Source organism: Hermetia illucens, chromosome 7 (assembly GCF_905115235.1).
Source record: "Hermetia illucens chromosome 7, iHerIll2.2.curated.20191125, whole genome shotgun sequence".
In the NCBI taxonomy this organism is placed as follows: domain Eukaryota; kingdom Metazoa; phylum Arthropoda; class Insecta; order Diptera; family Stratiomyidae; genus Hermetia; species Hermetia illucens.
The window spans coordinates 14,476,618-14,491,399 of record NC_051855.1 but is presented as its reverse complement, the minus strand read 5'-3'; the positions used below and the strand labels follow the sequence as shown (position 1 = coordinate 14,491,399).

At 34.0% G+C, this 14,782-nt stretch overlaps 1 protein-coding gene across 8 annotated transcripts in view; it reads left to right on the top strand.

Moving 5' to 3' along the window:
- The window catches only part of LOC119660968 (putative uncharacterized protein DDB_G0286901), an 87,303-nt gene that overhangs the window by 33,221 nt on the left and 39,300 nt on the right, over positions 1-14,782 (top strand). For 7 of the 8 annotated variants that reach the window (XM_038070032.1, XM_038070025.1, XM_038070027.1 and 4 more), the window contains 2 exons: positions 188-2,231; positions 9,977-10,054. In XM_038070032.1, coding sequence (XP_037925960.1) covers positions 1,398-2,231; positions 9,977-10,054 — 912 coding nt within the window. In that variant the 5' untranslated portion in view covers positions 188-1,397. The remainder of the gene's footprint in view (positions 1-187; positions 2,232-9,976; positions 10,055-14,782) is intronic. The other variant, XM_038070033.1, reaches the window with a different exon arrangement.

Below are 14,782 nucleotides of genomic sequence, written 5' to 3'. Positions count from 1 at the left end.
AATACAAGAAAATAAGCCTTATTTCCATTAAATTTATTTAGATACCCCGTTATGACATTTTCTGTTACTTTTGAGCTTCTGAAGTTAATTAATATTATGAAAAAATATATATAAGTATCTAAAAAATATATATATAGATATCTAAAATAAATTCTCATTTCTTTTTTTCTGTTTTTCTATTTTCCAGAAGCACTCGAAAGTCGGCATCATTATAAAACTCTGAATAAAACCGGGTTACTGTGTCGTCGACAATAATTGTCAACCAATTTAGTGAAACATCAAATTCAGGCTTCCACTACTTTTTAAAAGTGTATATTTTTATTCTATGTTTCGAAAAAAGTATATACAGGAAAAAAAGATAAAAGTGAAAATAAGCAGAAAATAATCAAAAAAAAAAAAACGGAGAGGACGGTGAAAAGCTCTTCCAAAATCGTTGAATTCACAATTTACCCCTAATTTTAATTTAATAAAATCAAAACAGATCTTCCAGTGAGTAAAGTGTTCATATTTGATTTTCAAATCGGAAGAATAACTGTTAATCCTAACCATCATAATTTTATTAATAATAAAACGAAAAAAAAAAACAAAATTCCATTGAAAAAAATAATACGAAATGAAGTAGAATCCAAAAATAATAAAAAAAGTTGTGTACCTGGTTAATGTAATTTTTGAAAAGTGGAAAGAAAGTGACCATCTATTGGATAAAGCAGAAAATTTTTCAGAGTGAATTTCCGTTTATGAATTCAATGCAGTGAAAGCCGGTCGTTTTTCCATCCCAAAAGGACGACTAAGATTCAACGAACTAAAATCAAAATTAATTAGAAACGAAATAGAGATCCTTCTTCATTAATATTGTGAAGTTGTGAAAGTTACTTGACGATCTATGCGATTTTGACGCCAGATTTCAACGCAATTACGTGTGCAATATTTAAATAAATAAAAAAAAATATATCAATACCGCGGTTATTATTATTAAAAAAACAAAAAACAAAACAGAAAGTATTGTGTATCTGCAATTTGAAGCCTATAAAATATATGGTCTAGAAATTAGACCAACGCCGTTTTCCGTAATACAAAGAACCTGAGAAATCATCATCAGTCCAGCAAACATTCTCAATCAACACAGCTGCTCCAAAACATCATCATATTCACAAAACTATCAGGGAGAATTTCACTATAATCAATTTATCAAAGATCAATTACAACAAGAAAATCTGGAACATTTCACGTATACACAAAATTTCACTAATCAACCGAATATCTTTGAAAATAATATAAAAGTGGAGCAAACCGATAATTTTGTACGAAAGTGGCTCAACAATACATTCAAAATTTCAACGGCGGATTCGGCACTTGATCTACGCTCAACGCCGCTTACATTACAGATACCACCGCAAATGACAACCGATGTTCATCCGCACCAACAGCATCAACAGCAATCATCAACCCCTAGTCGATCGCTTTTTAAAATGAACACGGATTTTTGGCAGGCGCGTGGTCCACCTTTAATTGGTAATAGTAGTGCTAGCGGAGGGAGTGCAATACCAACAACAAATCTACTACTAAATGCTTCTAGTCTTATTAACAACAATAATAATAACAATAACGGTAGTAATAACGCCAATACAAACAGTAACAATAGCGGCAACAGTAATGCACATAGCAATAACAGTCAGCATAATCCTGAAACAACAACACCAACAACATCGTCAACATCAAATTTGTCTTCAACAAACGGAGTGACTTCCCTTTCGCCAACATGCCCATCATCACAGCAAAACAATTCAATTGTGCCATCGGGCGGTAACGGTGGTATATTATCGCCAGTTGTTGCGAATTCGCTACATCATCAATTGGAACAGCATCTTCATCAGCAACAACAGCAACATCAAAATAACAATGCACCAACAACGAACGCTAATGGTGCTCCTAGTGATCACAATTTAGGCAATCCCCTAACAACAAATAGCATGACAGCATCGTCATCGGTGTTGAGCATGCAAATTCAACAACAACAACAACAGCTTCAACATCATCAACAACAACAATCTTTAGTCAATCCTTCCGTAACACCAACGAGCTTAGCTGTTAATAATAATCTTCAACAACAAAATCACCCACCACAATCCTTAACGCCAGTTGGAGTTGGTAGTATTGGAGGTGGAAGCGTTGGTGATCAAGGACAAACCGACTTAAAATTCAACAATGAGAAGTTAGTGAATGAAATTCAGGTGAGTTAGATAGAAGATGTAAAAACAAGTTAAGATTAGATTTAAATTTGTGATACAGTTGCGAAAACATCATAAATAGACCAACTGTTCCAGTGATTTCAGTAGGGGGTTAGTTCAAGGATCTTTTATGGGGGAAGGGTGGGGGGAGCACATGCATGAATATTTTTTTCTTTTCTTATGAACTCGGTTGAATGAATGGCTAAAAGTTGGGTCTTTCAAAAAATATCTTTCCCAGCACGTTGAGACTATTAAGTCCTTTGAAGTATGGTATATCATTTTCTGCATGTCAAACTATCTAGGTTGAAGAAGATCTGTATGCTGACAGAAGTACATAACAGTCAAATTTAATTTGTTTTTTTTTCAATCTTGCCCTGATCCTTTCCAAGCTAAGATCTGTATGCAGTCATCTGAAACTGACATAGGATAGTAACAGTCAAATTTCATTTTTTTTTCAATCTTTTCCTGATCCTTTCCAAGCTAATAGGAATGTACGATTGTTTTGTTTGTAAAATGTAAGTGTGGTGTGTGCATTGGCTTTCCTATAAAATCTATAATATGGAAGGACCTTTATGGATAAACTTATCTAATAGGAATAGTGGGAGAGATTTCAAATTTAATCTATTTGAAGGGATACAATCTAATAGGATTTTTTTCAGTTTGGAAACCGATTTAAGTTATCTATATATTGAGGATAGATAGATAAGTTTGTAGACCTTTTATGCGAATGGTTTATCTGAAGTTGTAGGGCGGCCTTTGGAAGAGGAGGAGATTTTTATGAATCTTATGCATACTTGAAGGATATTCTCTATTCTATTCACGAGCAAACCATGTCCTTTACATATTGTTTCTTATATTCTATATTTCGTACACTACATGCACTATATGTGCTGAAACCTTACTCCCTAAATTATTATCTCATATTCACATAACTACAAAGATACAGGAAAAAAGATACAACACATATAAAAAACGCATGTCATCGAATCAGACATAGAATAATCATCGATTCAAAAACTAGGTCATGAAATTTTAAAGAAAACTTTCCTCCTAAATATAACCAGCCCTAAAATCCTCATTCTTCATTCAACGATTCCTCAGGTTTACTTCATAAAAAAAAAAAAACCAAAAAACCTTGACTGTGTGTCGAAGGATACACAACTGCATCATCACCAGCATATATAGATTAGTATGAAAATGGAAAGAAAACTTTCACTTTTCTTTTCGGCATTTTGTTACTTTCCTCTTTCGCGTTGTCATCACCCTCATCATAGTCGTCCTTGCCTTTGCTTTAGTCTTTCGATATTCGCCAAATTCACGTGACGTCTACTGCTACTGATGCACATTCTTGAAGTCCTTCAGTTGTGAAGCTTTGTAAGTTTTATAAATGACAATTAAGTTAAAGGTTTTACGCGGCAATTTCCCATAGAATTATGTTTGAAAAAAAAAAACTGAATTGAAAGGACAATGATGACAACTATGGATATCAATGAAAGTTGCAATCAGGACCTTTATGGGAAAAAAAGGTCTAGAAATTACTGGTCATTAGCATTGCACGTGGAGGATATCCAGCACCAGGACTAATTTATAGAATTTCCCTTAGTTAGTTGAACTAGTCCTTTTTCTACGTTACAGCTCCTGACGTATGAACCGGCATGCAATTCACACTGCACCACGTTCTACAACTTACTGCTTACATTTCACCTCCTATTCCAATACTCCCCAAAAATTCAATGGCCACGAATGGCTCAACAACTTGTTGACTTTAACGCTTCATATGCTATTTACTATTTACAAGCAATCCAGCTCCAACTCTTATCGCTCCTTCTTACTGATTTCCAGACGCCCTCCCATCATAGTTGAATGTTTCCTTCCCCCTGGTTGTGTTCCGTGGTGCGAAATTTTTGGCGTCAAAATATGCGCGGCGCCTTGGTGGCACACATATTTTTCCTTAGTGAAAAAGGAGCACCCTGCGGCTGCAAAATAAAGCGAGAGTACACAAAAAAAAAAGCAATGCATTCCTAACCCGTGAAAAAAGGCCCGAATGATGGGGGCCTCCATGTGAAATATGATGAATATTGAGGGGGTTGAATTAAAAATTGTGTTTCCCTACGTTTGAGGTGTCCTTATTGAAAATTACTACTTCGTAGGAGAGGAGTTGGGGTGTTATGATATAGAAAATAGTAAGCGATTGTTGTCACAAAATTGAAGGGAATAGTTATGATGTACCCCCAATTCCTTTTGAAGTAAAGGTCGCCAATAGCCACTTGTGAACTTACACATAGTTCTGAAAGGATACATTGCTGTTTGCTATTTCATTCATATTGGTATTAACAACTTGTCTCCAGGCCTTCTTTAAAATAAACTCGGGGCTAAAAACGACCGTTGGTCAACACGGAACTACATAGAATCCTCGCAGTTTTTTTTTACTTATCCTGACGCATTACATCCTGCACTTTGACTTCGTCGACAAAAAAAGACATACATATATTAAAACAATATTGTCCAACTATAAATTATTACATAGTCCAATTCTAAGCATCCGGAATATAACTGTAAATATATATACATATCCGAAGGCACATGGATCTACTCACTGCCCTGTAGATGGTCTGATTCGCTGGTGCTTCTCCAGAATAAAAGAAGGAAATATAAATGGACAGCCGCCCAACCAAATATAAGTATACATAATATAAAAAGTTAAGTTACCTCATTTACCCTCGTTCCTTCTTGTATTCTATACTATCCTTGTTAAATTCCTCCGCCTTCTCGGATGGATCGACAAAAAATTATGTCAACAACAACGTGTGAAAGAGATGGTTCGCTTCTACCTTGATTTTTTTTCATGAGAGAAATTGCATAAACAAAAAAAAAAACCATGAAAATTGTAGCCCCTTACATTTGCACAATCGTAAAGGATAACCGAAGGCGACTCGTACGATGTTGATAGCACGTTTCGATTGAGAAGAAGATGAAGAAGAAAGTATAGAACAACGACGTCGTCGTGCAAGGCCTCGAATTCGGACTCATAACATTCGAACATAGAGGGTAGGAAGGACCAAGCGAAGTGAGCACTAAATCTATAAAAAAAAAGCCTCAAACGACTTCGAAAGGCATAGGGAAAAAAGGCGACTTCCAGGACGATACAGAAGTGCCGTGCTTCCAAGAAAGAGAACGAGAAGCAATGGAAATTAGAGAGGGAGACAGAGTGTCCTGTTTCTCGCACACCGCAAAGCAGATATGGAATAGAATATAAGAAGAAGAAAAAGGACATGCAACGACATTCTTTCGTCCACACACTGTGACATAATTTATAATAGAGGTACAAAATGCTCCTGGAGAATTTTTCGGAAACTGTTTTTTCTTTCTTTTTATCGCGCACATTCCTGGTTCGTCCCTTTGCAGGGGTAATAGTCGAAGAGTTTATCTGAATCGCGAGCGAAAGATGAGATGACGGAACGTACGTCCTTCAAGTCAGAATGGTTTTTTCGCAATTGCCTTCTTCTAATTCTTCCTTTGGCCTTACATTTGTATACAATGAACTGAAGGGGTGTTAAGAACAGCAACCGAATGATTACCCATCTACCTTTTTTGAACTGACTGCTTGGCTGACCTTAGTCTGTCTTTGAGTGGGCAAGTGGGCAGCAAAGTTATGTTTTCCCCGAGTAGTGGGGATAGGATTTTATATTTTTTGGACGAAAATTATCTTAAAACAAAAATGCTTGGAAGTTTCTTCCTTATACGCGCGGCAACGGCGAATTCAGGATGGTATGTTGGCCAGTCGCATTTTAGCAGTCTACTAGGATGCATCAAAACGGAGGATGGATGACTAGAGATTTAGTTTGACCACATAGGCATGGCATAGCAAGGAAAGAAGCACGAAATTTCACATATGTACATTGATCCCTTCTCTTTGCTTCCTTAATAATACACCAAGATGTTAGTCTTATCCATCTTAAGAAAAAGAATCTCACCATCATGTCCCAACGAAGGACCATAGATATCCCCCAGGAGATCAACTATAATCCTTTAAAAAAAGGGATATGTTTTCTTAAAACTTCACCATATATTGTCCCCGTTTTACTACTCCTCCTAAGTCCTGTATAGAAAAAACCAAGTCTGAAATTTGAATGCCCAAAGCTATAACGTAGGCGAGGGCGGTCGAAGTATGTGACTCCTTTGATTTCTCACAATGAAAAAAAGGACGAATTCTAATATATATCAAAGCATAAGCCAGAAAGAGATGGCCATCGAGAGAATAGTGTATTTTTCTTGTGTAACGAAACGGAAAAAAGTAGGAGGTGATGAAGAAAAAGAATAAGACGGACGAAAGGACCACGACCATTGCCAATCGTTTAGAGCATTGTATTTCTCGAGTGTGTAGAGGGGGGGTGGCATACATACACAGCAAATTAAGAGCATTTACACATACCCTTGCCCGTACTCTATACAAGGGACGAAAGAAGAAGTGTCCTGGACTGGTTTTTCTTCTTCTTCATAGCTTTTTTCCCAGTTTACATATTTTTTGTTATGCTATGCCGCGCACTTTATATGAAACTTTTCCTTGGAAGTCGTGCAAGAAAAAAATGGGAAAATGGTGGGGAATGAATGGTATTCTTTTCGCAATGAGAAACAGATACGGATACATGGTAAATTGTTGCGAGGACGAACGAGATAGACACGGTAGGAAAAGTCAGGGGATGAAAAAATTTAACTGGAGACTGCTTCTACTTGCAAGGAAAACAACCAAGTCCCTGGCTATATGGCCGTCGCTGGCTAATCTTCTTCAAGAACACGGAAACATTTTAGAGCTGTGAATTTCAAGAGGGGGGTTGGTTAGTTGGTGGTTGGTTCGTTCTTTCCGCTCCTCGTTCGTTTTGTTTGGTCCTCTGTGTTGAGCTTGGTCTATTTTTTTCTCTTTCAGGACAATTCGAAAGGATAGTGCCCGGCTATTCGCACATATGTATGTGTGTATGCTATTATATATTCCTTTTTGTGAATGATGTTTTTGTTGTTTTAGAAAAAAAAGAAGGGTTGGTTGTTTCCTCCGCTGCTGGTAAGAAGACGATGAAGGATATTATAGAGTGCTCGGTGGAACTTTCTTCTGTGTGTTTTATTATGCCAGGAGATTTTCATTTCTCCCTTCTTTTCCGTTTGGTGTATGGTTTTTTTTCCTACTTTGAATTTTTTTCTTCCTGCTGCTATCTTTCCTCGGTCGTTCGTGGTCGTTATTCCTTAGGTATGATTATAGTAATGGGAGGAGGTTTTCCTTCTTGGACAGAGAACTCCTGTATTGTATTTGAAAAGTCACTACGTTGTGTGTGCTTCTCTACGTTTTTCACGTTTCGCTTTCTGGAACGTTTTGGCAGTATATTTTTTTTCCTATGTTATATTTGAGAGTATCCTTAGAGTCGTCTTCTGTAAGTCTACGCCTTTGTAGTATGACTGGCTGTTAAACGTCGTCGCCGCTATCGTTGTCGTTGTCGTCGTCTTATATTCAGATTATACACACTCGTTTCGTTTTTCTCGAAACTTTTCTCCGGAGAAAAGAGTCTTAAACAAAATCACGTTTTACTTCACGCATGCAGAAGGGTTAAAGTCATCATCCCGTAAGGATGTTCTGTCCTCGAATATTTATAAACGTGCTTAGAAATATGACGGTTTTTTTTAAGTGTTGAATTTGGTTGTGCTTCGCGACCGTTTATTTGAATTTAAAACAATCAAAAATTGTGCGCGTGAGATTTTATATATGATGCATTCGTGAAAGTCAGTTGTTTTTAAGCCAAACGTTTCCGTTTTGAATCGCATAGAACTGAACTGTTTATAATAATTGTTTGTTATGAATATTTGCAAAAGATTCACAGTGAACAGCGCTCCACGTATTGGCAAATTGTTGGGAATAAATTATGTGACCGCACTTTAAATAATATTGAAAAATGTGAACCGGCAAAAAAAATTTTATAATATTGATATCTTTTGTTCGGTCATAAAAAAATCTAGTTCTTAAAAAAAGTAAAAATTCTAATTAACACTAGCGCTACACCGGCACAATCCTTCAAACTTATAATGTGAGGTGATATAAAATAGGTGAAAATAAAATCTTAACCAGTATTTATTGAATTACGAATATTGTAGCAGAGAAAAAGACGAATTCAACGGACCTCCAAATATAATTATAAAGAATTAGTACTTTCTTTTATTTCAAATTCCAAATTGTGACCCAAAAAAATCTCTACACATTATGACTTTTGAGTGCGATGAAGAAAATGTAAATAAGAAACACACAAACTTACAAGCTTTCTTTCATGTAATTACGTTAAGTTTGCTTGGTAAAATCTGATATTTTATTTGTTATTGCTATTGTTGTTTATTTTAAAAAAAATGGAAAATATATATTAATTTGTTTAAAAGATAAAACAATTGTTTTTTTTATTTATTTCTTATTTCTTAATTCTTGTGTTTTATGAGTGGCAACTCGGCATTTCTAGATAAATTTACAAAATTGTTCTGCTCTAATTTACAATTGTTATTTTCACAATTGTCATTATTTGCTTTCAAAAAATCACTTATTAATTTTGAAACCTTACACTGCATGTTTTACACGAGCATATAGTAGTTTTCAGAAACACACTGAATTAAAAACAATAGGAAATTACGAAATCCACAATAGATTATAGAATTAGTACAATAAAAAAATAAAACAGAATACCGAAATGTGAAAAATATAAGAAGGTCTTGCAATTTTTTGCTAGGAAAGATTACCGACGGCTAACATTCTACCATTTGTGAGATTTTTTTAAACCGATGATGTTCTGACTTGTGTAATTTAATGATAATTATAATTTGTAATTTACTTGCAAATCTATTTTATGGAAAACTATTTTTCCAGGAATTTCCTGAGTTGAAAGAGGTTCTCTACTTTTGTATCCTTGAAATTTAAATAGATGCTAAATCTTCAAGTCTGTGTGATGCTAATGATTCAGCCTAGTAAATTTAATAACAACAAAAAAAAGGAAATAAATTACATTAATTTACTAAGCTTATATCATACATCCCATGTGTGTTTTGTGTGCGTATTGCGTTTTTATTTATGTATAAATGTGAATAGTTTCGTGCCAATAATCACTGTTGATTTCAGAAACCAATATTTGGAATGTAAAAAAAATACAGGATTAAAACTTAGAAAACAAACAAAACAAAAATCAAGAAATTATTCTATTAAGTATCATCTGGATATATCGCTAATGGTATTTTATGTATATTTCTCTTTCTTCCATCAAAAAAATCTGCTTCCTGGACGGAATATTCTTTCTCTTTTTGGCCTGAAAATCTACTTCGCAATAAAATATAAAACAAAACAAAAAAATTCGCGCTTGTTTCCAACCATATGAATATCACCGTAATGCAACTATAACTTTACAAATTAACACTAATATTTTCCTGTGGAAAAATATTAAATTTTTTTCTTTTGGCCTTAAAAATAACATAAATAATAAAATATTTTCTGTGTTTTGAAAATAAATTCGCGATTGATGTGGTGATTGTGATAATTAAACTATGTCAATTAATAATCCTTCTTTTTTTTTAAATAAATCAAAACTGTGTGTTTCGGAATTTTGTCCATTGAAATTTCCAACGCGTTTGTGTACCGTGTTCTAAAATTTCGGGAAAATTTACAAAAAAAAAAAACAAATAACCTTCGATTCGTGCTAACTGAACCAAAAACAATGCAATTATAACTCCTACAGTTGCAGTTGACGAGATCGAATAGTGCAGCGGCAATTAGCGAGCGAACCTTAGAAGAATGTTGGTCAACCCTGCAACGAGTGAGTTGGCATCTCTTCCGTTGTGTATAGTACTCTTCCAGAAAAACAACAAGAAATATATTTTTTTTGATTCAGTCAATTTTTTGCTATTATTCTTATTTTAAAGTTGAACGTTAGGTTTCCCTTTAAAATTCGGAAAAAAAAATATTATTTTTTTTCCCTACTACCCCCACGTAATTATTACAAAAAGATTTATTTTCAACAGACTCTCTTATTGGAAAATATATATATTTTTGTTTGGAAAGAGTACTGTAATCTGTTTGGGATTCGTGAATTTGACTGATTTGAAGTTTAATATTTTCCATTTTTTAACATTTTAGGTGTTTGTTTTCTGTGTTGGCTTTTGTGTTTTTATAGTAATTAAACCATTTTCTCGTCCCGAATTGGCTTGATTTAAATGATTTCTTTATTATTTTACAATGGATAGCATGTTGGCCGTATGATTTGTTAATGGATGATATTCTAATTTTGCCTTCTAATTGATTTATCAAAAAAATATTGGGTCATCGTTTTCTTTTTTTTTAAATATTTTGTTATTTTGAAAATCCGGAAATTCCCTATGGCGTGTTTGTTTTTTTATATACAAATGCCTGCGTTAACAACTTTGAGATATGGTAAGTAAAAATATGTCGCAGATGGTTTACACAATTAAGTAGCTATCGTATTTTCTTGTAATTGAAATCAAAGGCTTATTGACTGGTATTATGAGTGAAGCAAAACCGAGGGCAGTTTGGGTATATTTTTTATAATCGTTGACCAGACTGCATAGGGTATGGTTCTACTCCGTCTATTCTATCCTAAATATGAAATTATCTGTATATATAGAGTACTTTTAGAATTAGTAGTAATTAAAGTTACATAGGATCTCGGAAGGATTTTAGTTTTTTTTTAGAAATAGAGTTTTAACTGATGATTCGAGGGCCTGATTTGACATGGCTTCCAGGGTTTTTTAATCAAACACTTTTCTAGATTTTGGAATTTTCACAAGTACAATTTCCTATCTATTGCTTGGTTGGTTGATTGCATTTACTTATATGCGATAAACCTTCAATTCCTTCAAATGAAATCCATACCTTCATACAACAATCAGGACGATAAAGGACATTCTCAAAGGTCTTGACCACATTCTACTGATACGAACTACTTGCTAGTTCGAGTTGCATTCTGCAACTGAAAAGCTGACAGAAAGATGCATCCATTTGGCCTACCAACGGGGCTAAGCGTTGTGCGGGTTGATCTTGGAAATCATAGAAAGATTCATCGTACAATGCAGAAAGCCCCAACACACAAAATACGAAAAAAATATGTATGCAACACATACGAGATACGTCATACATGCAGCGTGTGTGCAACAAGAAGTGAATGTAGGATGCAATTCGGAATTCACCGCCTCGTTACTTGAGAAAAAAAGTATGAGTATATGTAGATGTATTCGCATCAACATATAGTTTGGAGAGAAGGAACACGTACTTCTACTCGAGGAATTAACACACGCCTTCCCTTATGCACATAATTCGCGTCTTCTTTAGAATGCAGCGTATGACTCGAGGGCCACGCGCTCTGTGATGTGCAATAATTGCAATTGCACTTTTCTGTTTATTTTAAGATTTTCACTACTTTTGTTGTATTTTCTTATTTTGGTTATAAAAAAAAAAGAATGTATATACAATATGTCTGTTTTCTACTATTTTGGATTTGGAAACTGTAGGAAAAGTACAAACATCTTAAGCTACACACTAGCAATTGTAAAAGTAGCTGCCACAGCAGCCGAAGCTGCGACCAGTTAAAGGCGCGCGAATGTATCTCCTCATGCACAATTGCATTGCGCTCGTGCAATTTGCTGCAATTGCTGCGCACACTTAGCTTAGTTCTATTTGCAAATTCTGTTTCCCCCTCCCTCTTTATATTTGCCCCGATAATATATATATATATGTACATATTAATACCATGTATATGACCATTTGTTTGTATATATATATATGCATCCATTGGATATATATATTTATGAAAAATTTTCTGATATTTTTTTTTCTCTTTTGTTGAATTTTCCTGTTTTTTGTTTAGTTTTTAAGATTTGATTTGCCTTTTTTTCTGACCTGTTCTCTTGTGTGTTCTATGTGTGGTTCGCCGTCTCTCCATCGCAATTGTGAAATGTGTGCATTTTCCGTTCGTTCGAACTAGTAACGAAGTTATGGTGCAACGTTACAAAAACGCTAGCAATAACAGCAATAGCAACAAAAACGCCAAGAATACTAGCAACAACCACAACAACAACAACAAAACATTTTCTTTTTTAAAAAAGGTTTTTATTTTTCATTCGTCTTTTTTTTCGGTTTTTTTTTTTGGGAAAAAATCTCCTTGGTTTAGCCGGAGTGCGTTAGAAAATGCAACAGAAATTTTTGGATTCTCGAAAAAGTAGGAGTAGTAATATTGGTGTGTTGTCGTGGCGCCGCCCGTTAAAAATGTACGATACAATACAGATATTTTTCCTGATTGTTTGTAAAAATTCACAAAATAGGAAAATCAGTTAACTGCTCTCATTATCGTGTGGATAACCAAAAAAAAAATATGAGTGATAACAGATGTGCCATGTTGTGTTTAGTGCCTTTGAATTAGAGGAATTTCGAAAAAATATGAAAAGTTTGTTAAAGGAATACAGAATATATATGCAGTTTATAATTTATTAAGTGTGCTAGTGGTATTGCAAGGAGAGAAAAGAATTCATATCAAACTAAAGAAATTTCATGTAAGTTCCATCCAGCAAATTGTGTTACGATTGTTATTAGTTATGCTCGTAATAGTGCAATGACAATTCTGCAGCAAAGTTTAAAAACAACAACTAAATCAACTTCCAAAAAATTAGTACTAATTTCAATTTGATTCACATAAATAAATCCATGTGCTCTTTTAAATTAAAACAGTTTATTCACGAATCCATATTAGAGGAAACCAAAAGACAACTATCTTGTACTTTTCGATCGTGGGTCATTAAAAATAGTTCAGATACAAACAATAGATACAAACCTACCAAAAGAAATAGCATTACATTTGACAACCATCAACAATGCAAAATAACCCAAACCTAAAGTCTTCAAATTGTTAAATTTAAGAAAAAAAGGAACAAACATCTCATTTGCTTCGATTTTTTAATTAACTGAACTCATCAATTCACAAGATAACTTTACAAGCTTCAACAATAACGAACTTACCAAAAAAGATTTCAAACTACACAACAAAGTGCTTTAGTAGATATTCAAATCCTTGGTAATGTTAGGTTTAGATCTCAGATAGATTTTGAAAATTTTCAGAGGACTCAATGGTAATTCGGTGAAAGTTTTTTTGTCGAGAGCAAGCAACCCTTTCTGAGGGGAAAAATACACATTTCAGAGGCAATTTTTGTTTTTTTCTTGTTAGAGTGGTGAATATATTCTTAGATCTAGAAAAATTTTCATAATTATTCAGTTATTTATAATTTATGCATTGATAATTCGAATGTTTGGTACATTGCATCTAAGAGCTAAGGAAGATTTTAACTAAATCCCTTTTGAGAATCAATAATTGTCTTATCTTTTGCCCTCATTGTTAATCTCGTTTTAAAGTACCTTAAAATTGGTTATATTTTGAAGGAGTAAAACAGCACCTTGGATTACAATTTTTGTTCCGAAAAAAGGAATTGCTTTTTTTCGAAACGAAAGAACTTCAATTCCGCGTGAAACTAGAATCCTTTTCAATATGTATCCGCATTTTAAAGTATCTTAAAATTGATTATATTTTGAAAGAGCGAAACAGCCCCTTGGATATCAATTTTTTGTTGCGAAAAAATGATTGGTTTGTCAAATCGACAGGACCTCAATTCAGCATTAAATTAGAATGCTTTCCGATATACATCCGCAGTCAATTCTTTAAATGATATTTTAGTAGAAAACAAAAAACAAAAAAAAGTATCCAACCACCCGTTTTTACTAAAGATTATACCAGAACTAAAAACAAATGTAAAAATAACATTAAACTTCTTCATAATCAAAGAATCGGAGCGTGGCAATGGCCTCTGAATTGATGCTGGTCTGGGTTCCTTGTGTTGTACTCAATGCTAGTATTTTTTGCTGCTTTTAGTATTCTCCGTCGGCATCGTATACCATAACCCTACTCAACACAAATCGGATTGGGATATTTCTGGGAGATATTTAAAAAAGAAAAAGCAAAAAGGAATAAAAAAGATACGATATTGCAGAACCATATGAAGATTTACGTATGTGGTTGTAGGTGGGTTGAAGGCTTTAAATTAGATATGCATATACAGTAATTACTAAAAGCCTATAAAGTCTTAATGTGTTTGCAGAAAACATAGAATCATATAAAACCCATGAATAACACATTTTAAAATTAGATTGAACAAAAAGTAAAATTTGGAGCAGCCGACGGAGGAACTATAGTAGATGAAAAAAACTATCTTTGGTCTTATTTTACCTATTTATGTTGCTTTGCTATTGCTTTACATATGTACATCATTTATCCAAACTAGTCATCCTTTTTTTTGGATAATCACTTTCTAATTATTTTCACTTCAAATCTGCCGAAACCAATTTATGAGGAAGCTTAAAACTATTCAAAAAACTAGTTAGCGCTTCAAAAAACAAAAGGACCTTCTTTCAGATTCTTATATCTTTATATTTTTCCATTTTAATGCTTTTCCGAACTCGAAATTTTAACAACAAGAATTACCTGCGA